Source organism: Convolutriloba macropyga, chromosome 5, assembly GCF_964194025.1.
Source record: "Convolutriloba macropyga chromosome 5, txConMacr16.3, whole genome shotgun sequence".
NCBI lineage: Eukaryota > Metazoa > Xenacoelomorpha > Acoela > Convolutidae > Convolutriloba > Convolutriloba macropyga.
Window position 1 is genome coordinate 30,581,271 of NC_134472.1, and position 27,485 is coordinate 30,608,755.

Sequence of the window (27,485 nt, forward strand, 5' to 3'; positions counted from 1 at the left end):
CGGTGAAATTACATATTTTAGCGGTGAATTGTGGTGAATTTTTGTAAGATCACCGCTTAGTCTAGCTGTGAACTTACATAATTTCACCGCATTCACCGCATTTCACCGCAAAATTATGTACGAAATTTGCGGTGAAAAAACTAACTTTTCACCGCTTATCTTACATATTTTTGCATTTTTTTCTCGACCCGGGTATGATGATAAGATTGCACTTAGGTTTTGAAATTTTCTCTGAGATTATCTTCCCCAGGAAACTAGGCTTGTATAGATTTTTGTTCAAAACCACACAATTTCTGTGAAATATTACTTGCAACAAACGATGCAATCATTTACGTCTCAATGGTCGCGTTAACATTTTTCAGCATAAAAAATAAAACTTTTTTGATTCATATTTTAATAAAGTTCTTTGAAGGATAGCTTCTAATTTTAAGAAATGAGCGTTTGGGATGGCACTCTGAGAGGATGATCAGTTTTGATTCTGTAGAGCAGAATTTTGAAAATTCAAATAATCAATTTTTAAGTGAGAAATTTACAATGAAAACAGAAAAAAATTTTGATACCGTAATACTCGTTCAACACCCGGACCTAACGCCAAGTCAATTTCAGTACTGGACAAGTCTAAATCCAAGTCTTATTTTCATTACTGATTCAGAACCATGATCATGTCACTTTTTGCACTTGGCAGTCTAAATCCAAGTCTGGTCTGATACTTGGCAAGTCTAATCCAAGTCTGATATTAGACTTGGCAAGTCTAAATCCAAGTCTGATTTTAGACTTGGCAAGTCTAATCCAAGTCTGATTTTAGACTTGGCAAGTCTAATCCAAGTCTAATTTTAGACTTGGCAAGTCTAATCCAAGTCTGATTTAAGACTTGGCAATTGAAAAAAAAACGTCAAAAATAGCCGAAAAAAACGTCAAAAATAGCCAAAAAAACGTCTAAAATAGCCGGGGAAACGTCAAAAATAGCAGGGGAAACGTCAAAAATAGCCGTAAGAAACGTCAAAAATAGCAAAAAAAAAACGTCTAAAATAGCCGGGGAAACGTCAAAAATAGCCGAAAAAATGCCTAAAAAAGCCGATAAAAAGGCAAAAATAGCCGGAAAAACGTCAAAAATAGCCGGGAAACGTCAAAAATAGCCGAAATTTAGCGCGCGTGCTGTGCTACTTTTACATAGTAACGTGTTGTGCAAGGACTGACAGATATCTTAAACTGTAGTGTGCATGATGATGATGTGATGGTGGTGGTGGTGTTTTTTTGGGGGGGTTTGACAAAATATATCTATAAATGTTAGGAGAATCAGCCATAATCACAGTCTGATCTTAGGGCATAAGTGTTTTAAGGAGCTCTTCAGTTGCAGATATACTTCACAGATTCGTTTGCAGAAAAAGTTTTCTAACGAATTGACATTCTCTGGAAGTTAGTTGGTGGACAGTTAGGCGTTCTGGATTCGTCAATAAGTGGGCCAAGAAGAGGCAAAGCGGGCAATTGGCTTACCACAATTGGATCGTCCCAGTAGCACTGGCGTGTCATGGAGGGTGGAATAGTTGATCTGGAGGAGCATAAGTGGGCCACGTTGTCCTTGATTTTGTGCAGTCCAAAATTATGCATAAAACACAATTGACAATGGAAACTGGGCAGGTCCTTGCAGTTTTGAGAAAACCAAAGTCCATGGTTAGTCATTTCTGCAAAATCAAGGACGTCTGTGCATCCATGCTTGAATGTCACGTCCCAGTTTGGAGAGTAAAGCCCAATGTAGATTGCTTTCATATCCTTCATAGTAGAGAGCGCACCATACTCAATTTGCTCCAAAGTGTCGGGTAAACAGAGAAGGGTGACCGCACCTGCGTGGAGGAGGAATTCTTTCGTCAGAATTTTGGGTGCTGTGTTGTCTTGGTTTGGGCCCAATTTGATCACTACGTCTTCATACCAGTGCTGCGGTGGATAGGGAGAAGAAAAGATATGTGGGAGGAAATAGTTCTCTTCCAATAATTCAGGTTTCCACTCAAAACCTGAAGATAAAAGTCAAGATCGCATATTAGTCGTAACAATTATAAGTCAATGTGTTAAACATAGCTAGCTGGATCTATTTTAGACCTGGATGAAAAAGAAACGTTGTACAATTTACTGAGAGTTCCTATTTTTTGTCCGAGCAGGGTGCTTTAATGCCGCTATGTTTTAAATAGTCTTTACAAAATCCGTACTCTTCTAGTACCGTTAAATATGCATTATATTGAATCAAATTTAATTTACTAACCTTGTCGTTTGACAGTTCGGTCGATATATTATGACCGAAATGAGAAGACCATTCAGCCGCAGTCACAAACTTTGGAAGCAACTGGCCATTTCCGATCTTTTTTGTAAGAGAAAAAACTCTTTTTGAACAATCTGGCTTTTCATTACTGGCTCCCCTTCTCCACTTTAGTGTGTTTTGATCGCTTTGAAAAAAAAGATGTGGAATTGGCTGACAGCATGACTTTGAAAATCGGAGGCCACAAAAACTTAGTTAAAACTCATTTTCAGTAATCAGATAATTTGCATCATCTGGTAGCTACTCTCTAATATATTTATTTTATGTAAGCAAATTAGGAAAGCATTGGGCAGCGGAGTTGCAGTACGAAAAAGTATAAAAATTTTAGGCAAACAAAAACAAAATTTGCTTTACCAACTCATTAATTTGTCAGCAAGACTCAGAAAAGAGTACAAAAAATTTTGCATGCTGTAAGCCCAAGTTGATTACAGCCGAAAATAAATCTAGCAAAAATCAGGGCTAATATGGTCAGTGGTCTTCAACTAAACGCTAAAATTTTATTTTTAACAGCCCAGTGGTCATAATAATCTGATGCGTGTTCCTCGTAAACATCTGCACGTTTAGAGGAAACAAATAGTGTTTCTAAGCAAAATATATAAGAAATTGTTTTTTAAAGTCCTATAAGGAAGAGAGAAAAATACTAAAGAACTAATATTTAAGGCTGTTTTGACCTGTTTAAAGAAACTAAAGAGAACTTGGGCAACTGGTGATTAACCAATATAGGAATACAAAAGAAGTTTTCTGAAGACATTTTTACTGGTAAGAATTAACTCCATCAAGGCGTTTGTATAATTAAGGTGGAGAGATTCAATATTGTCAATAGGATGTAGCATTTTAGTGTTGTGGACATTCTAACACCCAAATTTTCTCAGAGCGGCATTCGAGCCGATATATTGAGTTATTAAGTAAGTCCGATGATTGCGATAAGCAAAAGGAAGGCTTTGTTGCTTAGAAATTGTTCTAAGACTCAATTGAAATGTTCAGGGAGCGGAAGAATGTGGGACCGTGTTTAAGAATTTTGGTTAAAAAGGAACTCATTTGTTCAAATGAAAAGTGCCTGAATTTTTTTACCGCCCCAGCCCTGTAAAACTGTGCGTTCTAAAGAAAATTTTGTGGCAAAATCGAACTGATGTTAAAATCAACAATTCTAAACTGAAAGAAGAAAACAGAGAGGAACTTCCGGTATCTGAAAGCCGTTTGTTATCCTTCAAAAAAATAATAACATGAGATTTGTAACAGTCCCATCAAAACAAAAATTTCTATCAGAGGCATCGTGGAAATTGAAAAAATAAAAATTGCACAGTTTTGTTTCTGTGAGAGTTTTAACGATGCTTAAAACCCTTAAAAGTCTCTGGACTTTGTAATTTTCCTCTGTAATTGCTTTCTCTCAGACAACTGCCAAGGGAAGGTGTCAAGAGGGATTGGTGTCACAAATTCTAACGTTTTTAAAGAATTCGTTACGAATTTACTGACTTCGACACGGGGTTTTCACAAAAAAAGTAAAATAATTTCTGATTTTTGTCATATTTGACGTTCTTTTCGTAGACGTGAGACATATTCTGGATAATTTCAGGTCGGTCTCAAGGGTTTCCTGGGGAAGAATATGTGAACCTATTTAATTATTTAATTTTGTAATTAATGGCTTTCATGTCTTTGGAAAAAACTTTTTTTTCGAAGAACAAGTATTACTTAATTTTTTTTTCTCTACTTGTTACCTCGTTTCATCAAAGAGAAATTGCATAAAACAATATCGGTGTTCAAAAAAGGTACAATTGAACTTATTTTGAGGGCCAAAGTATGGCTTTACGGCATCGAAAGTGTTTTCTGGTAAGTTTCAATCGAGTTTTTTTTGTTGTCTAATTGTTGTTCCTTTTTGACCATTTACAGAACTGAATACCGACAGTTCTTAAATCCCTTCTACAGAAACATTGGTAATTTTAAACCAGAGGGATATTTTAGTTGATTTCTAATGTTTCTCATTATTTTTAAATTAATTGTTTTCTAAAAAATAAGCGAACTTGTCAACTTTACTGTTTTTTGTTATTTATTGTCTAATTGTTACCAAGCCTTAATATGGACTCGTTCCATATCTTTTTTGGTGTATTTAAAGTTAATTTGTTATTTTATTTCAGTTTTATTTGACACTATTTCGACTTTATTTAATTTTATTTTTTAAAACTGACATAAAGTTTTTGATGTAATTAATGTTTGTTGTTGTTGTTTGATTTTGCTGTTCGCCTTGACTCGCTTCCTTAATATTGGCATATCCCATCAATCTAATGCTTAATTTTTGCCTCCACTGAGTTATTTGCTTTGGAGGCTATCTTTTCGTTCCTACACCAATTTTTTTTTTTTGTAGAATACTTTTGGGTTTTTCTATTTGTTCCTCATTTGGTAGACAATTATGCCAAAATTGTGGATGAGCGGGGTCGGAACCTTAAATTCGATCGCACATTACCGAGCCTCCTTGATCCCATTAACTATTGTTTGTGCTTTTGAAACTCATTTAAATCGTTGTTGTATAACTCATATGCTCATTCGGATTTTCATTTGCATTCGTCTGTGAAGAAGGCCGGAATAACAATTAAATTGGGCAATGAAAACATAGCAGTTTGCTCAAAACAGAATGCTAAACAGTTTGATAAAGACTTTTTGTTTTCTATTGATCGTTAACGTTAACCGAAATTGAATTCGGTGGTGAGATTCTTTTGACTGTTCATGCGTTCGTAATTTCTGTCATAACTTCTTTAAAATAAAAACTTTTCAAGAAAACTCTTATCGAAACAAATATGACTTTTAGATCAACATTTTTTGGTTTATTTTACACGCAAAGCCGCTAAATTTATTAAAATCATAATCTGAAACAGGGGCCCAAATAAAATTTATTTTAGCATTGAAGACAGAAGGTTTTTGTCAATTTAGATTTTTCTTTTCTTCTATGAATATTTTGGCAGAACAACATTTGAAAAAGTAGAGGCCGGCAAATCTCCATACCATTTTAGTGAATAAAGTACATCTTTCCTCATTACACAGATAACATTTGGTATAAAGTTGCTTATACTGAGACAACTGGGACTTGGAAAGTCAAAACTTGTTTTTAATCTTCACATCTGCTTTACCGTCATTCTTTTACATTAAATTGACAAGAAGCAATGATTAGCAATTGAATTGAGCACTGAAAATAGATAGTTTTGGTAAAGCAGAATGTCATGTCTTCATGTTAATGACAATTAAGTCAAACAAAGACAAAAAGCTTTGCCGAAGCAGAATTTTTAATCTTCTAATAAACACTCAAAAAATTGCACAAAATATATCTACTCAGTGTCTCTTCGATCGAATCAAGCATTCTGCAATAACAATATAGGTTTAAATAAATTGAGAATTTAACCTGAGTAAGAAAAATTCCTGCTTTGAACTAAAAAAAATTACTGGCAAATTACAAGCATAAAACCTCGCAACCCATTTGACCTAATCTGACAGAAAGGCTTAACCAATAAATCAATTGGGCATCTGTCCATGCGCTTTAAAATTTAAGTTTGGAAAGATTCAGGCGTTCCAAAGCTAGATGATTCCAGTTACTGATTTCAGATAACTTCAATTAAACCCAAAAAGAATCTAGCAGCTCATAATTAATTTATTGCGTTTGGAAAAAGCCTCTTAATGTTTAACAAGCTTCCATGGTAAATCAAACTATAGAAGATAAATAGTTACTATAACAACTTTAAGTTTTACAGAAAAGTTATTTTTTATTTATCAACCAGAACAAAATTTGTCAACCAGATTAGACAGCCTAATTTTCAGTTCTATTGGATAGTTGCCTGCCATGGTTTTGATTACATTGTTCTAATCATAATTGTTTTTATAGAGTGATTTTTCGTCAAAATTTTCTAAGTTGTTTGTGCTTTTTAATGTTTTTTTTAGGCTAGCAATAAATCGTAGAACTTATTTATAAACAAAAAAAAAACAATTATTTTTCTTGTTGAAAAACCGGATCTATTCTGTTTCCCCCATCAATGTTTAGTGTTTTTATGGCCCCCAGTTACAAATAACACGTTGTCATATAGCACGCTACTATGCAAGGAAATAGCACATGCGCCTGGGGGTCATAAAAGAATTACGCTCACTAAGCTGGGGGGGGGGGGACAAACAGAAAAGATCCGAAAAACCATCTGAAATGCTGAATTTACCCCAAAGTTTTAATTTTTACTTTTCTGAGCGCTTCATCTCAAATTTTCATCTTCATTGATCTTAAAACTTTGAGAAACAACAGTTTGAAGATGCTAAAAGGCTATATGTAAACTTTTGCACGTGAAATTTTGTTACTGGAACAAATTGCTGTCGCAGCTTCACAAAAATGCATGGCTCGTTTGCTAATTTTGTTTTGTAGTTTTGCTCTGAACACTTATCAGCTGTGAACAGGTTCGCGATCAATATTTTTGTTCATGGCAGCTTATGAAATAATTTTGGTGAAATTTGGAGGAATGTAAAAGTGATGCTTTGTAAAAATTGGAATTGTGAAAACCGTGAGTGAATTTTTTGATCACCTCCAGTCTACACTGAATCAATAATTTTCATTATTGCATTTAACTGAACTTCTCTGATGTGTTGGGTCAGTTTGCTGATAATGATGATAAATTTGATTAAATTTTACCAAATAATCAATTTAGTTTTCACTAACATTGTCGTTTGACAGTTCGGTAGATGTAATACTGCATGAATTCATTTCCCATACGAACATTGCGCAACAGAAACCCAGGCATGTCAAAGTGGTTTTGCTAAAATCATAACATTCAACTTCGGTTTTTAATCAAAGTTTAATTGGTTGCCACAAAGATAAAAAAAAACAACAAAATTTAACCTTAAGTTAGGATTGAACCAAGCTCTGCGTTTCAATCTAGTTATTCATCATTTGCAATTCTCATAAGAACTTATAAGATTCTAACGTAAACTCATGATATATTACATTAAATATACAAGATTCTAATACCCTATTCTTATAACATTTTATAAGAATTGTTATATTTTTCAAGATTTGAAATCGAAATACCCGATCTTGCAATAAGTTGCATGAATATGACAAAAGTGGAAAGAATTTCTAATTTACGCAAAGGCCTGGTAATAAAAATTAAAAAAGAGAGCTTAAATCATGCAATAAATGAAATTTTTATAAATTTTCACAGATTTTCTCATAAAATCCTTTTAACTGGGCCTAACATCATAAAAAAGTTTTTGGTATGCCAATGCTCCTTTAAGGAAGATCTAATAAAATGACTCTCTTTCTTCTGATAAGATTTGAATCTCCTAAGCAGACCAGATCATGCCAAACCAAACACCTATAAGATCGGAACAGATCGTGCATCTCATAATTTTGGCTCTCTAATATAAACTCGTATAAGATATTGCCTGCTTTAGATTTTTTTTGAAAAATGCTGCATCATTTAGAATTTTCAAATAATTAAGCTATAGGTAAGAATATTGTAAGATCTTATACTTTATGAATTGCTGACCCCAGTTGAGACCAGATGGTTATTTTGCAAGATTTTGCCAGAATCTTGCGAAAAATGGTTATCTTGCAAGACGAATGGTTATATTGCAAGATTCTTGCAAGACGAATGGTTATCTTGCAAGATTCTTGCAAAAAGAATAATTTAAAAAATTACCAAAATGTGGCTCGAGGTGAAGAAAAAAAAATCCAAATCATTGCGCAAGTGAACACTCAACGATAAGACAATTGTAGTGCAAATACAGAAAATTTTAGTTTTAAATCATTTTTTCTATATATGGTGGAGCAAAAATTCGACCACCCAAAACCTAGGTTCCTGCAATTGAGTTCCTGCAATTTTTCAAAAACATAGTTAGGTGCAAGTGAAACCGGAAATTGTTGAAGGGAGACAAAACTGGTGAAAACATCAAAAAAAAATATTTTTAAATCATTTTTTTCTATATGATGGAGCAAAAAATATCCCCCTAACTTAGGGTTTTGAATTCTTCCTGTAATATACTTTCAACTGATAATTACAATTTTTCAGAGAGAACAGTTGGGCGCAAGTGAAACTGGGAAGTGTTGAAGGGAGACGAAAGTGGTGAAAACATCAAAAAAAATATTTTAAAATTTTTTTTTTTAAATTTTTTAAAATTTTTTAAAATATTTTTTTTATATGATGGAGCGACAAACATCCCCCAACCTAGGATTTTGAACTATTCGGTTAGTCTACTTTCAAATGATAAACACAATTTTTCAGAGAGATCAGTTGGGTGCAAGTTAAACTGGAACGTGTGGAAGGGAGACAAAAGTGGTGAAAATATCAAAAAAAAATATATTTAAATCATTTTTTTTATATAATGGAGCACAAAATACCCCCTCCCAACTTAGGGTTTTGAATTCTTCCTGTAATCTTCTTTCAAATGATAAATACAATTTTTCAGAGAGATCAGTTGTGTGCAAGAAAAGCTGGAAAGTGTTGAAGGGGGACAAAAGTGGTGAAATTATCAAAAAAAAAATCTCAAGACAAAAATTTCAAAACACTATTTTATGGCCCATTGTTAAGCTAATTTCATCACTTATAAGAATACATAGACTGCTTGCGTCAGATATTTCTTTAAAATGAAGGAATTTTTTAAATTTGTAGTAAAAATGATGCGTTTCAAAGAAAAACTCGCAACTGCGTGATGTTTAATTATCTCTGCGCATTCTCTAAGAAATTCCATCAAGTAAATTATACACCTGATCAAATTAACAATGTTAGTAGCCTATCTTCATGTGACTTTGCACTGCTTGCAAAGCCCCTCAGGCTTTTATAAGGAAAAGTACAAAAAGAAACAACTTAAAAAAAGATCTTTTTAACAAAAACTGATAGCTTTACTGGTTTCTAGTGGGGCCGATTTAATATAATTGGTGGCCAATTTCTTGCAGTTCTATTTCGATTAAATTGATTCGGAAGGTTTGTGAATCAATAGAGATCAGCTTTGAATGTAGATTTTTGAAAAAATTGTTCGAGGGCTTAAGTTTTCAGAAAGCGTTTTTCAGTTAAAGTCCTAATATCTCACGGCAAAATCCTCAAAACACTAATGTATGGACCATTATTAAGCTAAGGTAATCACTTTAAAGAATACATAGACTGTTTGCGATAGATGTATGTTTAAAATGAAGGAATTTTTTTAAATTTGTTGTAAAAATGATGCGTTTCAAAGAAAAACCCGCAACTTCGTGATGTTTAATTATCACTGAGTATTTTCTACGAAATTCCATCAAGTAAACTATACGCCTAATCAATATAACAATGTTAGTAGCCTATCTTGATGTGAACTTTGCACTGCTTAGCCCTCTGAGGCTTTCACTAGGAAATTACAAAAAAAAACAACTAAAAAAGATCTTTGTAACCAAAACTGATAGCTTTACTGGTTTCCAGTGGGGACAATTTAGTATAATTGGTGGCCAATTGCTCCTAGCAATGTTTTGTCTAAACTGATTCAGAGGATTTGTGAATCAATAGAGATCAGCTTTGAATGTAGATTCTGGAAAAAAATTGTTCGAGGGCTTAAGTTTTCAGAAAGTGTTTTTTAGTTAATATCCTTATATCTCATGAGAAAATTTTCAAAACACTATTTTATGGCCCAATGTTAAGCTAATGTAATCACTTTTTAAAAAACACAGACTGCATGCGATAGATGTTTCTTTAAAATGAAGGAATTTTTTAAAATTGTTGTAAAAAAGATGCATTTCAAAGAAAAACTCGCAACTGCGTGATGTTTAAATATCTCTGTGCATTCTCTAAGATTTTTTATCAAGTAAACTTTACGCCTAATCTATTTAGCAATGTTAGTTGGCCTTCTTGATGTGAACTTTGCACTGCTTGCCAAACCCCTCTGGCTTTTATTAGGAAAAGTACAGAAAAAAAAGAATTAAAAAAGATCTTGGCAACAAAAAGTGATAGCTTTACTGGTTTCAAGTTCGGCCAACTCAGTATGTTTGGTAGCCAATTGCCTGCAGTAAAATAGCCCCAAAAATGATTCAGAGACTTTGGGAATTAATAACCGCAGTTATAAACGTACAGTTTTGAAATTACTGTTGGAGGTCTCAAATTTTCGAAAAATGTTTATTTTGTTAAATTTCCAATATAGTGTTTAATTGCCAATATCTCACAACACAGTGGGTTAAAAATTGGGTTCAATAGTGAAAAATAAAGCATGTGTCATTTACTCAACGACCAGTTACAAGAAAAGCAACTTAAATTTCATTTAAACGGTGAAATTTACAGTTGAATGTCATTTTGGGTCCAAAAATGGACATTTTTTGCTATTCTTTTTCTAATAACTTTTTGTTAAAGCTGTCATACTGCAACTTCTTGGTATCAAATGACAGCTTATTATCTCTACTTTTTGAAAATATGATATTCTAATAGGGTTTTTGGCAAAATTTAAAGTAGAATTTAGCCTCTGAACTAGTTCCAAGATGGGTAAAAAAAGACTAAATTTTTCACCGATCGAAGTTTAATTGTTTAATATCTTCTTTGTTTGTGAGATTTGTGCAACGTGCTATAGCTCATTCTCTCGCCTTTTTTACGAGGATTCTGAATTTATATAACACAAAGGATTTAGAGACAGCCTTCATACTGAATTTTTGCTTTTTTTCAAGGTTGAGCTGAAATAGGCCAATTTCGGCCCCGGACCAAAAATTGTCAAAAGAAAAATCGATCGTTCGTTATTCCAACATAGATATATAGCAAAATTCAAATATGCTGAGTTCAAATATATTTTTTTAAAAATCCCTTCAGTAGTTCGGGAGATATTTAAAGTTTAAGTCGTCGTAGTATGAAAAATTCGAATTGCACCGTGCCAGTACAAGTAGCATTTGTAGTATCATCCCAGTATCATAGTTGCAAGAACAGAATCTAGTTGCAAGAAAGTAATGATGAAATCACTCAAGTCAAGAAGACAGGCAACGAAGGCGATTAAGAGGGCAAATACGGTCTGATCAGAGGGCAAAGTCTCCCTATAGTCTGATCATAGGTCGCACGAAAGTCTGGACAAAGGTCGCAAAACGGTCTGATCAGAGGGCAAAATCTGGTCAATGGTGTAGACAATGGTCGCGCTACGGTCTGATCAGAGGGCGAAGTCGCACTATAGTCTGATCATAAGTCGCATGAGTGTCTGGCCAATGGTCGCACTACGGACTGATCAGAGGGTAAAGGCGCACTATAGTCTGATTATAGGTTGCGTGGAAGTCTGGACAATGGTCGTAATACGGTCTGATCAGAGGGCAAAGACTGGTCAATGGTATAGACAAGGGTCGCGCTATGGTCTGATCAGAGCGTAAAGGCGCACTATAGTCTGATCATTGGTCGCACGAAAGTCTGGACAATGGTCGCACTACAGTCTGATCAGAGACCAAAATCTTGACATAAGTTGCTCCCAAAATCTGACCACAGAGCATTAACCGACCATATTTATTTAACTGCAGTTTTTTATCACTGTCTTTGATGACTCAAAACAAAGGTTGAGGCACTTCAAAATGACTGTATTTATATTTTCATCAATTAGTTTTGTCCTAACCTTAACAAGTTATACTAAATTATTTATTTTTAAACTGTGTAATACATAGGTTTGAATTGAATAATTTAAACAATTAACAACGGATTACCACATGTATTCCGGAATTGTCTGATCAGAGGGAGCGTTGGTCGCACTAAAGTCGCACGATGGTCTGATAAGAGGTCTCCTGGGTCGCACTACGGTCTGTTCGTTGCACTACGGCCTGATAAGAGGGCTTTGGATCGCACGATGGTCTGATAAGAGGTCCTTTGGGTCGCACTACGGTCTGGTTGTCGTAATAAGAGGTTTCTTGGGTCGTACCGTTTCTTGGGTCGCACTGGTCGTCGCACCACGGTCTGATCAGAGAGCATTGGGTCGCACGATAGTCTGATCAGAGGGAAACGTCTGGGAAATGGTCTGGCACACTTTCCTCACACACCATACATACATAAACACCAAACACATGCACACAAACACAAACACACACTCACTCACACGCGCGCACAGGTACACACACATACTCTCTCACAATCACTCACACACACTACTCTCACACACACACACACACACTGACCCACACACTCACTCACACACACTCACTCATACACACTCACTCACACACTCACACACAAACAATCACTCACACATTCACTCACGCACACTCTCTCACTCACACGCTCACTCACACACACTGACTCACACACACTCACTCGCATACTCACTCACTCAAACATTCACTCAATCACACACACCCATTCTCACACTCACTCACACCCCTTCACACAATCACTCACACACTCAATCACACTTTCACTCGCTTACACACTCACTCACACACACTCAGTCGCAGAAACTCACTCTCACATACACTCACTCACACACTCACTCAGACTCTCACACACTCTCTCACACTCACTCACAAACTCACTCACACACATTCTCACACACACTCACGCACACTCACTCCGTCACTCACTCACACGCACACTCACTCACACACTCAATCACACACTCACTCACACTCTCTAACACACACTCACACTCTCATTCACACACTCGTTCACACACCCACTCACACACTGATTCACACACTCACTCGCACACACTCACTCACACACACACTCACTTAGACTCTCACTCACACACTTAATCACATACACTCACACACACTCACACGCGCTCTCTCTCTCACAAACACACACTCACTCAAACTCTCATAAACTCACTCACACACACTACTCTCACACACACACACTTACCCACACACTCACTCACACACACTCACTCACACACTCATACACACAATCACTCACACATTCACTCACACTCACTCTCTAACTCACACGTTACTCACACACACTGACTCAAACACACACTCACTCGCATACTCACTCACTTACACATTCATTCACTCACACACACACCCATTCTCACACACACTCACACCCCTTCACACACTCACTCACACACTCAATCACACTTTCACTCACTTACACACTCACCCACACACAATCACTCGCACAAACTCACTCTCACATACACTCACTCACACACTCACTCAGACTCTCACACACTCTCTCACACTCACTCACACACTCACTCACACGCTCACTCACACACATTCTCACACACACTCACGCACACTCACTCAGTCACTCACTCACACACACTCACTCACACACTCATACACACAATCACTCACACATTCACTCACACTCACTCTCTAACTCACACGTTACTCACACACACTGACTCAAACACACACTCACTCGCATACTCACTCAATCACACATTCATTCACTCACACACACCCATTCTCACACTCACTCACACCCCTTCACACAATCACTCACACACTCAATCACACTTTCACTCACTTACACACTCACTCACACACACTCAGTCACACACTCACTCAGACTCTCACACACTCTCTCACACTCACTCACACACTCACTCACACGCTCACTCACACACATTCTCACACACACTCACGCACACTCACTCAGTCACTCACTCACACACACTCACTCACACACTCATACACACAATCACTCACACATTCACTCACACTCACTCTCTAACTCACACGTTACTCACACACACTGACTCAAACACACACTCACTCGCATACTCACTCACTCACACATTCATTCACTCACACACACACCCATTCTCACACTCACTCACACCCCTTCACACAATCACTCACACACTCAATCACACTTTCACTCACTTACACACTCACTCACACACACTCAGTCGCAGAAACTCACTCTCACATATACTCACTCACACACTCACTCAGACTCTCACACACTCTCTCACACTCACTCACAAACTCACTCACACACATTCTCACACACACTCACGCACACTCACTCAGTCACTCACTCACACGCACACTCACTCACACACTCAATCACACACTCACTCACACTCTCTAACACACACTCACACACTCGTTCACACACTCATTCACACACTCACTCACACACTGATTCACACACTCACTCGCACACACTCACTCACACACACACTCACTTAGACGCTCACTCACACACTTAATCACATACACTCACACACACTCACACGCGCTCTCTCTCACACACACACACACTCACTCACACTCTCACAAACTCACTCACACACACTACTCTCTCACACACACACTGACCCACACACTCACTCACACACACTCACTCACACACACTCACTCACACACTCATACACACAATCACTCACACATTCACTCACACTCACTCTCTAACTCACACGTTACTCACACACACTGACTCAAACACACACTCACTCGCATACTCACTCACTCACACATTCATTCACTCACACACGCCCATTCTCACACACACTCACACCCCTTCACACACTCACTCACACACTCAATCACACTTTCACTCACTTACACACTCACCCACACACACTCACTCGCACAAACTCACTCTCACATACACTCACTCACACACTCACTCAGACTCTCACACACTCTCTCACACTCACTCACACACTCACTCACACGCTCACTCACACACATTCTCACACACACTCACGCACACTCACTCAGTCACTCACTCACACGCACACTCACTCACACACTTAATCACATACACTCACACTCACTCACACACTCACTCACTTAGACGCTCACTCACACACTTAATCACATACACTCACACACACTCACACGCGCTCTCTCTCTCACACACACACACACTCACTCACACTCTCACAAACTCACTCACACACACTACTCTCACACACGCACTGACCCACACACTCACTCACACACACTCACTCACACACGCTCACTCACACACTCACACACAAAATCACTCACACATTCACTCACACACACTCTCTCACTCACACGCTACTCACACACACTGACTCACACACACACACTCACTCGCATACTCACTCACTCACACATTCACTCGCTCACACACACCCATTCTCACACTCACTCACACCCCTTCACACACTCACTCACACACTCAATCACACTTTCACTCACTTACACACTCACTCACACAAACTCACTCGCACAAACTCACTCTCACATACACTCACTCACACACTCACTCAGACTCTCTCAAACTCTCTCACACTCTCTCACACACACTCACTCACACGCTCACTCACACACATTCTCACACACACTCACGCACACTCACTCAGTCACTCACTCACACGCACACTCACTCAAACACTCAATCACACACTCACTCACACTCTCTAACACACACACACACATACACTCATTCACACACTCATTCACACACTCACGCACACACTCATTCATAAACTCACTCGCACACACTCACACACACACACTCACTTAGACACTCACTCACACACTTAATCACATACACTCACACACACTCACACACGCTCTCTCACACACACACTCACTCAAACTCTCACAAACTCACTCACACAGTCACCCACTCACACTCATTAAAACACTCACACAGTCACTCACACAAACTCTCACACACTCACTCACACACTCATTCACACACTCATTCACTTACACACTCACTCACCCTCAACCACTCACTCACCACACCTACACACACACACACACACACACACACACACACACACGCTCACTCTCACACTCACACACTCACTCAGACTTTCACACACTCACAATAACTGAACGACATATAATCACCTTCATTCTTGATTTTATTTGTAGACTCCGAGGTTGTCCTGGTTAACTTTGCTGGTCTTGGTCAACCTGATCCGTTAAAAGGGATAAGATGTGATATCATTTAGGTGCTCTGTAGGGGACACCCATGTGTTTCAGTAGCCGCAATAACAATAACTGAGCGACATATTATCGCTTTCATTCTTGATTTTGTAGACTGAGGTTGTCTAGGTAAATTGCTTTTAGATTCAGTCAGAATACAACAAAACGATCAGCGAGGGTTCTTGAGAAAGAAGCTGCGTTGTCCAATAGCGATATCACTCTACCCGATTTTTTACTTCCACAGACATTTTACTTACTCGATGATAAAGTGTTCCGCGGAAAAGATGTGGCCCGAAATTTTCAAAAACTCTAAAAAGCTCTCGCTTGAGAATGGTAGCCTTGTTCAGATTAACACAGGACCAAATTAGGATATTCCGGAGACAGGAGAAATCAAAGTACAAGGGAAGGAAAAACATCTAAGCAGGGTGATGACTCAAGTTAGCAGTCTTAAGCGTGGAGGACACAATGCGAGTCAAATCGATTGCAATAATTTGCCGAAACAATTCTCTTGCAACGATGAGGCAGAAGAAGTTAAAACCCAAGCTTGCAAAAAAATTGTCCAAAGACTGGAAAAGCTATAGAAATCCCCGTTGCGAGCAACAACGATAATGATTATGCTGTTAATTATGATAACGATTTGCCAGATATGCCGGAAATAAACCATATAGTAGAACGATTATCTGAACCAATGGGAGAAAAATCCACCTGAACAAAATCTGCCCCAACATAACTCACAAGAGGTAATTTTTTGATCGTAAAAAAACCAGTGTTCTGTAGGGGACGCTCATTTTTTTGCAGAAATGGCTGGTTATGTTTTTGCTGAAGTATTTAAAAATTAGAAGAGCCGTTTTAACCTGCTCTTGGTTTCGTCATGCGAGCATAGCCTACGTAGTTATCCTAACTCAAAGAAGTTTTAAGTTGCTCTCGAACAACATTTTAGCAATTGTCCTATGGTCTTTATTCATGCGATTTTTTCGTCTGACCAATATAAGTTCTGGTCATTCCAGAGCCCTACCTTTAGCCAGTCAATTGATATTAAGACGCCCGACGTGAGTTGGTTGTTTTTAAAATTGTTTTTGCTTAAAGAATTCTGCTGGGAACAATTTCATCATCGAATGGATAGAATTGCGGCTCGTCTGGATGCGAGCAACCACGATCTAGGTCAATATATGACGTTTGCCATAAAGGCAGTTGATGAAATCAATCGGTTGCACCAAAATGCAGAACTCAACCAAGGTGTGCCCATTCGGGAAAATGAGGAAAAAACAAGCAGATGCCTATAATTGGAAAGGAATCAATTTATTTGCCCTGAGAGGCTCGACCTACCGGGAGAGGGCCATGGCCGTAGCAAATAAGATATGGACGGAGGAGGAAGGGCTTAAGTTTTGCATTGAGCCCACGAAAACTCTGTCTGGCGGGCGAGAGCCAGCGGATGAAGTACAGACTCAAGTTTTCCGAGAAGTCATGGTTAACGTAATGATGTTGGACTTCTCGGAGGAGAAATATTGGTTCATTTTGAAGCATGTCAACCAACAGGGTTGTGATTTTCTTCGTAAGAAGCGGCGATCTGAGCAAAATGAGAATGAACAACCAAACAACGTGGAAGAAACTGATTAGGCATCGAATCTTCTAAATCGGTGTCTGTTTATGTTTGGTTTGTGTTTGTTTTTTACTTGCCAGAATTTTTTCTGAATATTGCAAATTGTGTTGACAATTTATTTCACCGCGGACAAGCAGCCACTTTCAATATCAGAACGAGCTCTGAAGCAATTCGTGTAGAGGTTAGTTCTCGGCTCGCATGTTTTGTAACAACTAAAAGTTTACCGCATTTAAACACTTTTTCTCTGTGCTCTGAAAGGGACACAAATCTGTGAAGTTCACTCGAAGTATAATTAAGTGTTCTTTTAAGGACGAGCCTGAACTAGCCTACCAACGTACCAACGTGCTGGCAAATTGAACTGTGTTGTCGCTCTAATGAACGTCGAAGAAGCCCTTAGAAGGAGCAACCGGCTTGAGGTGGACGCCAGAAATCAGATGCTGTTTATATCGAGGTCACTTTGTCAAAATGTGCGTTCCTGCTTTAAATTGATTTCTGTTCTTTTTAACTGATTCTTGCGTTTTGAGGGATCCAAAATTCTCTCTCATTCACAATTACAAGCCGTTAAATTCAATTGGCGGAAATGTAATACTAAAGGTCAAATGATAAGTGCGATGACCTTGATGTCATTTTTATTTTTAAACCTGTAATGGCTGAAGCCTGTAATTTTAAATCTGTATCTTAAATTTTTTCAGCTGTAATGGCGTCATTTGACGCCTTCTAGTGAGTTTCTTAGTCCTATCCAGGCTCCCCCTGACAAGCGGTCTGCAACTGATCATTGATTAGAGCCCGCACTGGTCGTTCTAGAGAAATTCTTCCAACCTTGGGTCGGTTATGTTTCAAATTGCTTATTTAAGAACTTCAAAGAGATCGAGAGGAGGCGTAAAACGGCAAGCAGAAAACTTATATAGAAGGGGAAAGATCTGTTGGGCTATGAGGGATCTCGCGATGGCTACGCCGGATATGGCCGGTAACTAGCAGATGCATTCTAACAAGAGATGAGCGCACAAAAAACCTGTTGGTTTGCACAGAGAGTGACGATGAAGGACGATGTTTTGCCTCTGAAGAGGATGAGAAATACTTCTAAGGTATCACATTAGGCTCAAAATTACGCTTCACTTCTAATAGGAAGATATAAGTTTCAGAAGCCCTAGTTTCAGGATTTCGTTTTACGTCCTTCTTAATTTTTTTCTCTTCCACACTTTAAAGCACCTAAAATCAATTGATTTTATTGTACTACACAATTTAAATAGCAAGTGAAATGTACACCTTGCTAATGAAATAAAATCAGGCAAATGCTAGTCTTTCCAGAGCAAAAGATTTGAGGTCAATTTTTTATATGCTGTTAAGAGGTTCTGAGGGGACAGACTGTACGCGCTGCGTCGCGCAAAAGACGCTGCAATTGCACTAGGCGTGCGAGAAAGAAACGAGAGAAACTATGAAGGCACAATAAAAGAGGGAAGTAATGACGAAGTTTAATCTGAGTTTGCTCGTTCTGAGTGATTGAAACATTAAAGTCCACTTGCTAAAAACTCTTGCAGTAACATAATTTTTAACTTGATTTTTTGAGCAGAAACGTGCTTGTTATTTTCTTTCATGGGTTTGATAGTAGAATTTAAATGTTTTCTGGATGTTCTTCTCTTCAATGTACTGTGTTTTATTTTTTTGCTCTGAAGGATACTCAAATTCAGTTCAGACTCAAATTCAGTAAAATTTCGAATTCGGTTCAAACATTCTACATCAACTTCCTTAAAGCTTGCGTAAAAGTAAAATTTTAACCAGCTTATTTGTGCAGAACGTAATTGCTCATTTTGTTTCATGGGGTTTTTATCTCCAATGAACTGCATCTATTTCTTTATTTGCTCCGATTCAATTTGCTCCGAGACTCAGATGTGCGATGTAATCCTTGATGTCTAATTTTTGTTTACTGTGTTATTGGTAAATGTTGCATTCTGCCCAATGTTTTTGACACTTGATCGGGTGTTTTGATTTAGTTGACGTGACGTAAATGTTTATCGTTGCTTGACTTGTGATAATCAATGCCCAATGACTGCGCTCTGAAAGGAACGCACATTAAAACAAACTCAATGTTTAGTTGGCAGTTTCTGCGTACTGTTCAGTCTTATTTTGTGAATCTTATAGTAACTTTAATTTCCTTACTCTTGTCTTCGAATTCGTTCACTCTCGAACTTATATCAACTGTTACTTTCTCATGGGTTTAAAAAATTTTTAGAGGATAATGTCGAGCACAAATTTGAATCTGTATGTCTCCTCGGCTAGCGTTTTTACAAAGAGCTTTGTGACCTGGAGACAGTTGGCCAAAATTGACTACAGCTTAACAATTCGTTGGTTCGATCGGGAGGTTGTTCGCTCTCTTAAAATTGTGGTTGATGAGGAGCTGGACGAAAATGAAGGCACGACTGCTTTGCGCTGTTTTTTGGATGAGGAATATAGCAAAAGTATGGAGTCGGTGATTTATCAAGTAGTAAGTTACCTTCCTAGCGAGTCATTTAAACAAATTGGACTGTTTGCGAAAAGTGAAATTGCCAAAGGTGAGGTAATAAATGGAGTTGTTTTGTATTTAGCAGAAATTGAGGACTGTGATATTGTAGACATCTATAATGATATGTCGGTCATCTATAGCAGTTAAAGAACATTCAATGGCTAATGCTGGGTCCGGTTTCTTTCGTAAATGCCTCATGCAATGCGAATGTCGAGTACAAACATAAAGGTAAACTCATATACTGCACAGCTTTAAGAGACATCAAACTTGATGAAGAGCTTACTGTGTTTTTTTCCAGACATTTCCTCGGTAGCTTCAATGTAAATTGTCTTGCTCTTTTAAAAGTTATCAAGGTTATCCTTTCGCTAATGATCCTGAACCTCCTAAAAAGCGCATGAAATTACAGACCACAGCCATAACTTCAACACTGGTTAATAAAGATAATCCCAAACCCGTTTACGAAACACCATGTAGGCGCATTTTAGTTGATAAACTTTCTACTAGGAGATCCCTTTATGAGGCATCAAAAGAAAGTGATGATAACGAAAGTTAAATTTCGTACGATTCCTATTTTGGCCATCTAGATGTAAGTCCGATTAGGACGCCATCCTTCATTCAGCTTGAATCTTCTCCATCTAGTAACACTGAAGCCAATATCACCCACCCCATTCAGGAACTTGATATAACTGTTTTTTGCTCGACCCCTGTGAGATTAGATCTGATTGAGGAAGAAAATGTTAATGATTGTCGCTTTGAGGCTGAGGACGTGAAATTTTTTATGTTTCAGGAGGAGGGCACACAGTTGTTTGCTGGTTCTACTTCGTCAACGGAGAAATTCATGAGTTTTAAACGGTCTGCGATAATCATAAATTTTCCAAAGTCAGCCGCCAAGATATCCTTAAGCTTTTTGCGAAAAAATTTACCTGTGCCTAATAAATTATTCGCTCTCTAATCCTTTTTTGCCAACAGTGTCAACTAGTAATTTTGAGAATGCTAGGCTTTGCTTTGTAGATGTTAGGAGCCAAATAGATAAGCCTTTGTTGCGGAACTTTTTTTATGTTTTAATTTCATGAGGTGGCAATTTTTCATGGAAAACTTCGTGTGACTTTTTCGAATAACCTCAGGTGCAACTAGACTTGACCATAGATGGTGCGCCTGTTTTTAAGTCTTCTAAGATCTCTGTTTGGCCGATATGTTTGCAGTTATATAATCTTCCGCCTAAACTTAGAGGATCATTTTCCCATCTGTGCTTTCTCGTGATGTGGTTTGGAAAATCAAAGCCAGAACTTCACGTTTTGTTACCTTGAATCGTTTTTGAGCTGAATCTTTGTTCGACGCTAACTTAGAAATTGAGGAATTAGGTGTTGTTAGTTTTTGGGTAGGCTCAAATGTTGCAGACATGCCTGCAACCGCTTGCGTTCTTTGAATGAAGCAAATCCATGGCCACTTCTCCTGTCCCCATTGTTAAATGAAAGGTCTCTCAAAAAATCATCGAATGCTTTTTCCTGCAAAGAATCTTTTATTCTACGTGAAAACCTTGATTTTAGAGCCTGTGGTAAAGCTGCAGAAGAAAGTGAAACGATGAAATTTGGAATTAGGTCGTCAATTCCATTAAATAAGGTTATAAATCTACAGTGGAATTGTCCCATTGACCCGAAGCACCAAATATTGTTGGTTACTGGTAAAACATTATCGAAATTACTAATATCTTTAGCGAAAGTTCCGTTAATGCAAAAAGCAGAGACTCTTATGTCTAGGGTTAAGTTGCCATTCGATATTCAACACAGAGCAAAATCACTATCCGATGTTCAATTTTGGAAAGTGTTCGATTTCAAGCTGTTCTTTTTTCATATTGCTCCGCTTGTTTTTAACGTTGTTTCAATAGAAAGGTCCTATTTTCAAAGTTTCGTCCGCCTTTGCTGCGCCATCAGAATTTTGTCTCAGTTTGAGGTAAAGCAGGAGATTTTATTGGAGGCAGAAAGTTTAATCGAGTTGTTTATAGAAAGTTTTGTTGAGATCTATGGCTCAGATTTCCAGTCTTTTAATTTCCACACGATGAGACACCTTTGTGAACAAGTCAAAAGGAATGGACCGCTTTGGTGCTTTTCGGCTTTTTGTTTGGAATCTGCGAATCATGGTTTGCTACGTGCTGTTCAAGGTACTATCAAAGAGCCTGAAGCGATCGTCGAACAGTTCGTACGGCATCAAGCGTCTTTCGATTAATTACCCATTGAAGCTTCTGAAAAAGTTTGCAAGGACTGACCTCAGTCAGTGAAATTGTAAAACTGTTATGCGGTGACAACGCTGATTTCTTTTTTCAAGATTTCGAAACCATGGAAAATGCTTTGCGTCGTTGTTGTACACTCGTATAGGTGGAAATTTAGCTGAATGTATCTTTCAACTAAATGATCTAAAGTTTTTTCGCGTTGATATTTTTTTCTCAAACTCAAGCGGCATTTTCGCTGTTGGAAAATTTGCTAAAATTGTTAACAAGTATAAATCCGCAGAGCTTCCTAGGTCATATCGATTTTTTTTTTTGATTTATTTGGTCTAAATCATATGGAAATTATTCCAGCTGAGGAGTTGAGATGCAAAACTGTTGTTCTAGTGTAGGAGACGTGCCTTCTTGTAAGTGTTATGAATGAGTGCTTTGAGCACAATTAGTTGACTCACCTCAAAGTTAGATTATAGATTTCGAGAGTTTAGACTCTTTCGTTTTAAGGACTTTAAAACTCAATCAAAACTAATTTTTGTTTTATTTATTGCTCTCAAATGAAATTTTTGATATATGAGTGATTTATCTTTTTAATTGAGCCATCCTCCCCTTATGCCTCCGCCCCCCAAACCCCCGCCACCTCAATTAAGCTTAACGTAGTCTTCCGAAGCCACAACTAGCTACTGAGAAAGCCAAGCTGTGAATTCTAAGCTGCGCTGAAAGGGCCAACTCGCTCTCTTTAATGTGTTCTTGATACCGATAGGATTAATTGTTTTAGACCTTCAATCATCATTGTGGGAGACAGCAATCTTCTTAGACTTACTGTAGACATCGAACAGGATAATCTTCTACAGGCAAAAAATGTTTCCCTCAGATGCCGACTGGGTCTTAGAGCCAAACAGCTCAACGCTAAGACTTGCTCTTTTGTTCAAATTTTGACATCTGTTTTCTTGGTACTGGGAAATAATGACATTTCTCAACACCCTACAAAAAACTGGATTGTACCCGAAAGTCCCAGAAATACCGCAGCTAAGTTGTATGCTTTTGGGGTGTGCCTGATGGATGAAAAAATTGATACTAGAGTTGTTGGTCTTATGCCTAGGCCAGATGTGAACTATGACGTTGTTAAACAAAGTAATGATTATCGGAAAAAAATTGCTTGGGAAAGTTTATGTTGGACCTAGAAAAAACCATTCCTCTCATTTTTTTCAAGCAAAACACCAAAGACCTTGCACATCTTAACTTCTTCGGGAAGAAACTGGTGCTTGCTCTGATTCTGCGCATTTTTGATACAAAATTCTAATTTTGGCTTGTATTGAAAGTTTGGCTTTACTTTGTAAGTAAAATTGCTTATTGATACAAAACAAAGTTTAGGTAAAGAATTTTGTAAACGGTTTTTGATAACTGCATCTCTGAAAATGCTTCGAGAATGAGTATTTTGTCAATCAATTTTTTTAGAGTAATTAGAGCAAATTCGAAAAGTCATGAAATTATTTGCCGATTTTTGGTAGAGTTTGCAAGATATCGAAAGCCAGTTTCAAGATCTGCTGTTTTGTCTTTTACAATGTTCAATCAGTGTAAGCGGACTTGTTACTTCAATTTTGTTAAAATATTACTCAAGAAGCTTTCAATCTGTTCAGATAGAAATATATGGCTATTCATTAGGTTAAGCGACAAAAAGTTGGTTTTCAGTTGCAATTTTCATCATAAATTGGCAGGGACTTCAAATTTCTTATGGTTTAATTGTTATTTTTTTCTGGTTATATAAACAGAAAAGCGAGCTGTTTTGAATTTTACATTTAGGACGGTCTGTAGAGAAAATTCCGCCTTGTGGGAAAGAGGGAAACCGACTTTTATTTTTTTGCTGTGTCCTTGAATTGTTAATTCATGATGATTTTGTTATCCAGTAAATAGTTTGCTTTCTTGTTTTGTCTTACATTATTGCTTTATTTGTTTGCCCTTTAATGGCCATAAAGAATTTCAGTTTCTAATCTCCGCAACAATTAATTCATTTGGTTGCTGTGAAAAAAAAATTTTGCTGTTCTTTCGAACACTGGCGTTGAGAAAAGGCTAGGTTTTCGATAATTTATTCAAGATGCACTGGAAGTGTCATCAATATCTAGGAAAAAATTGACTTTTAGCTGCATAGCTGTTTCAAAAACATTGTAATAGAAAAAAAAGCGTTGGAGACTGCGCTGTAAGGGGCAGTCTTGAAGTAAAGGGTCTGATGTTCCTCTATATCCTCCGTCTGCTGCTCCGATTTCTTGTGCAGGACAGTAATACAATCAATAACGAAGAGACGAAACACCAGGAGGAAGAGGTTGTGGAGTGGCAGCTGGGGAGGATGGTGGGCCAGCGGGACGTCTTTGTCTTCAAGGTGAGTTTTCCGCTCGCTTTTTTCGGGCACGTCGTGCCCTTTTTCTCGCGCTTTTCTCTGGGACACGCCGTGTCCCGCTCCTGTTTTTGTGCTTTTCTTGCTGTGTTGGTTTTCTGTGCGGCGAATTCTTTTTGATCGCGGCGCTTCGAGTTTTTTGCCCTGTCACCTTTTTATGGGGGTGTTGAATGGGCACATTTAGTGTCCAGTATTTTGCGCGATTTTCAGGTAAAATTTGACTTCCTCGTCCTTTTCGTTGCCTCGCTTTGTGCTGATGCACAAATAAAATATAAGTGTTGCTTTGCTTTGTCCACTTGGAAGACTCAAGGGGACAAAGCAAAGCAAGGCCTAAATTTTTGTTAGCGCGTGGGGTTGTTTGACCAATTTTTCCTCTCACCATAGGTTTTGCGTTTTGGCGACGTGTTTTTCTTTGTTTTCCCCTTTTGTTTTTTCGTTGCGTTCCTTTTTTCCTCCGTTTTTTGTTCGTTGCGATTCGAGTTTTTGCGCTGTCAACTTTTTTGGGTGTGTTGAAGGGGCACACTTAGTGTCCAGTATTTTGGGTCTATTCGTAAGTTTTGCTTTTCGGGGCTTTGGTTTTTCCCGGCTTTGTGCTCATACACAATTAGGATCTAGGTGTTGCTTTGCTTTGGCCACCTGAGCCTTTTTGCTGCGCTATGAATTGGTTAGTGTCCATTAGCGCTTTGGCTCACTTGGTGTCCAGTATTTTGCGCGGTCTATTCGTAAGTTTTGGCTTTCGGGGCTTTGGCTTTGCCCGGCTTTGTGCTCATACACAATTAGGATCTAGGTGTTGCTTTGCTTTGGCCTCTTGAGTTTTTGCGCTGTTGACTTTTTTGGAGGTGTTGAAGGGGCACAGTTAGTGCCAAGTAATTTGCGCGGTCTATTCGTAAGTTTTGGTTTTCGGGGCTTTGGCTTTTCCCGGATTTGTGCTCATACACAATTAGGATCTAGGTGTTGCTTTGACTTGGCCATTTGAGTTTTTGCGCTGTCGACTTTTTTGGGGGTGTTGAATGGGCACACTTAGTGTCCAGAATTTTGCGCGGTCTATTCGTAAGTTTTGGTTTTCGGGGCTTTGCCTTTGCCCGGCTCTGTGCTCATGCACAATTAGGATCTAGGTGTTGCTTTGCTTTGGCCGCTTGAGCTTTTTTGTTGCGCTCTGGGTCACTTGACCCAATTCCCCTCACCCCACTTAGGTTTTTCCGTGCTTCGGCTCCGTTGTTTTTGCGACGCGCTCATCTTCGCTTTTCTTGTTGTGCTCAGTTTCCACTATTGCTTAGTAGGAGGCCAAACAACAGGAGGAAGAGGTGGTGGAGCGGCAGCTGGGGAGGATGGTGGGCCAGCGGAATGTCCTTGTCTTCAAGGTGAGTTTTCCGCTCGCGTTTTTCGGCCACGTCGTGCCCTTATTCTGACGCTTTTCTCTGGGACACGCCGTGTCCCGCTCCTGTTTTTGTGCTTCTCTTGCTGGGTTGTTTTTCTATGCGGTGAAGTGTTTTTGTTCCCGGCGCTTCGAGTTTTTCGCCCTGTCGCCTTTTTAGGGGGATGTTGAATGGGCACATTTAGTGTCCAGTATTTTTCGCGGTTTGCTCGTAAATTTTGAGCTCCTCGGCCTTTGCTTTGCCTTGCCTTGTGCTGATGCACAAATAAAATTTAGGTGTTCCTTTGTTTTGTCCATTTGGAGGGTTCAAGGGGACAAAGCAAAGCAAGGCCTAAATTTTTTTTAGCGCGTGGGGTTGTTCGGCTAATTTTGCCTCCCATCATAGGTTTTGCGTTGTGGCGACGTGTTTTTTTTGTTTTGCCCTTTTGTTTTTTCGTTGCGTTTCTTTTTTTCCTCCGTTTTTTAGTCGTTGCGATTCGAGTTTTTGCGTTGTCAACTTTTTTGGGTGTGTTGAAGGGGCACACTTAGTGTCCAGTATTTTGCGCGGTCTATTCGTAAGTTTTGGTTTTCGGGGCTTTGGCTTTTCCCGGCTTTGTTCTCATACACAATTAGGATCTAGGCGTTGTTTTGCTTTGACCACTTGAGTTTTTGCGTTGTCAACTTTTTTGGGTGTGTTGAAGGGGCACACTTAGTGTCCAGTATTTTGCGCGGTCTATGCGTAAGTTTTAGCTTGCGGGGCTTTGGCTTTGCCCGGCTTTGTGCTCATACACAATTAGTATCTAGGTGTTGCTTCGATTTGGCCATTGACTTTTTGCGCTGTCTACTTTTTTGGGGGTGTTGAAGGGGCCCACTTAGTGTCCAGTATTTTGCGCGGTCTATTCGTAAGTTTTGGCTTTCGGGGCTTTGGCTTTGCCCGGCTTTGTGCTCATACACAATTAGGATCTAGGTGTTGCTTTGATTTGGCCATTTGAGTTTTTGCGCTGTCGACTTTTTTGGGGGCGTTGAAGGGGCACACTTAGTGTCCAGAATTTTGCGCGGTCTATTCGTAAGTTTTGGTTTTCGGGGCTTTGCCTTTGCCCGGCTCTGTGCTCATGCACAATTAGGATCTAGGTGTTGCTTTGCTTTGGCCGCTTGAGCTTTTTTGTTGCGCTCTGGGTCACTTGACCCAATTCCCCTCACCCCACTTAGGTTTTTGCGTGCTTCGGCTCCGTTGTTTTTGCGACGCGCTCATCTTCGCTTTTCTTGTTGTGCTCAGTTTCCACTATTGCTTAGTAGGAGGCCAAACAACAGG

General features: G+C 38.6%; 2 protein-coding genes across 2 annotated transcripts in view; one reads left to right on the top strand and one right to left on the bottom strand.

The window, feature by feature from the left end:
- LOC142339313 (activin receptor type-1-like) overlaps window positions 1-27,485 on the top strand; it is a 361,804-nt gene that overhangs the window by 48,226 nt on the left and 286,093 nt on the right. The gene's annotated exons all lie outside the window — the stretch shown is intronic.
- LOC142339943 (uncharacterized) overlaps window positions 1,126-27,485 on the bottom strand; it is a 58,403-nt gene continuing 32,043 nt past the window's right edge. The window contains exons 3-4 of the mRNA XM_075390312.1: window positions 6,987-7,083; window positions 1,126-2,009 (exon numbers count right to left, since the gene is read on the bottom strand). Coding sequence (XP_075246427.1) covers window positions 1,393-2,009; window positions 6,987-7,083 — 714 coding nt within the window. The 3' untranslated portion in view covers window positions 1,126-1,392. The remainder of the gene's footprint in view (window positions 2,010-6,986; window positions 7,084-27,485) is intronic.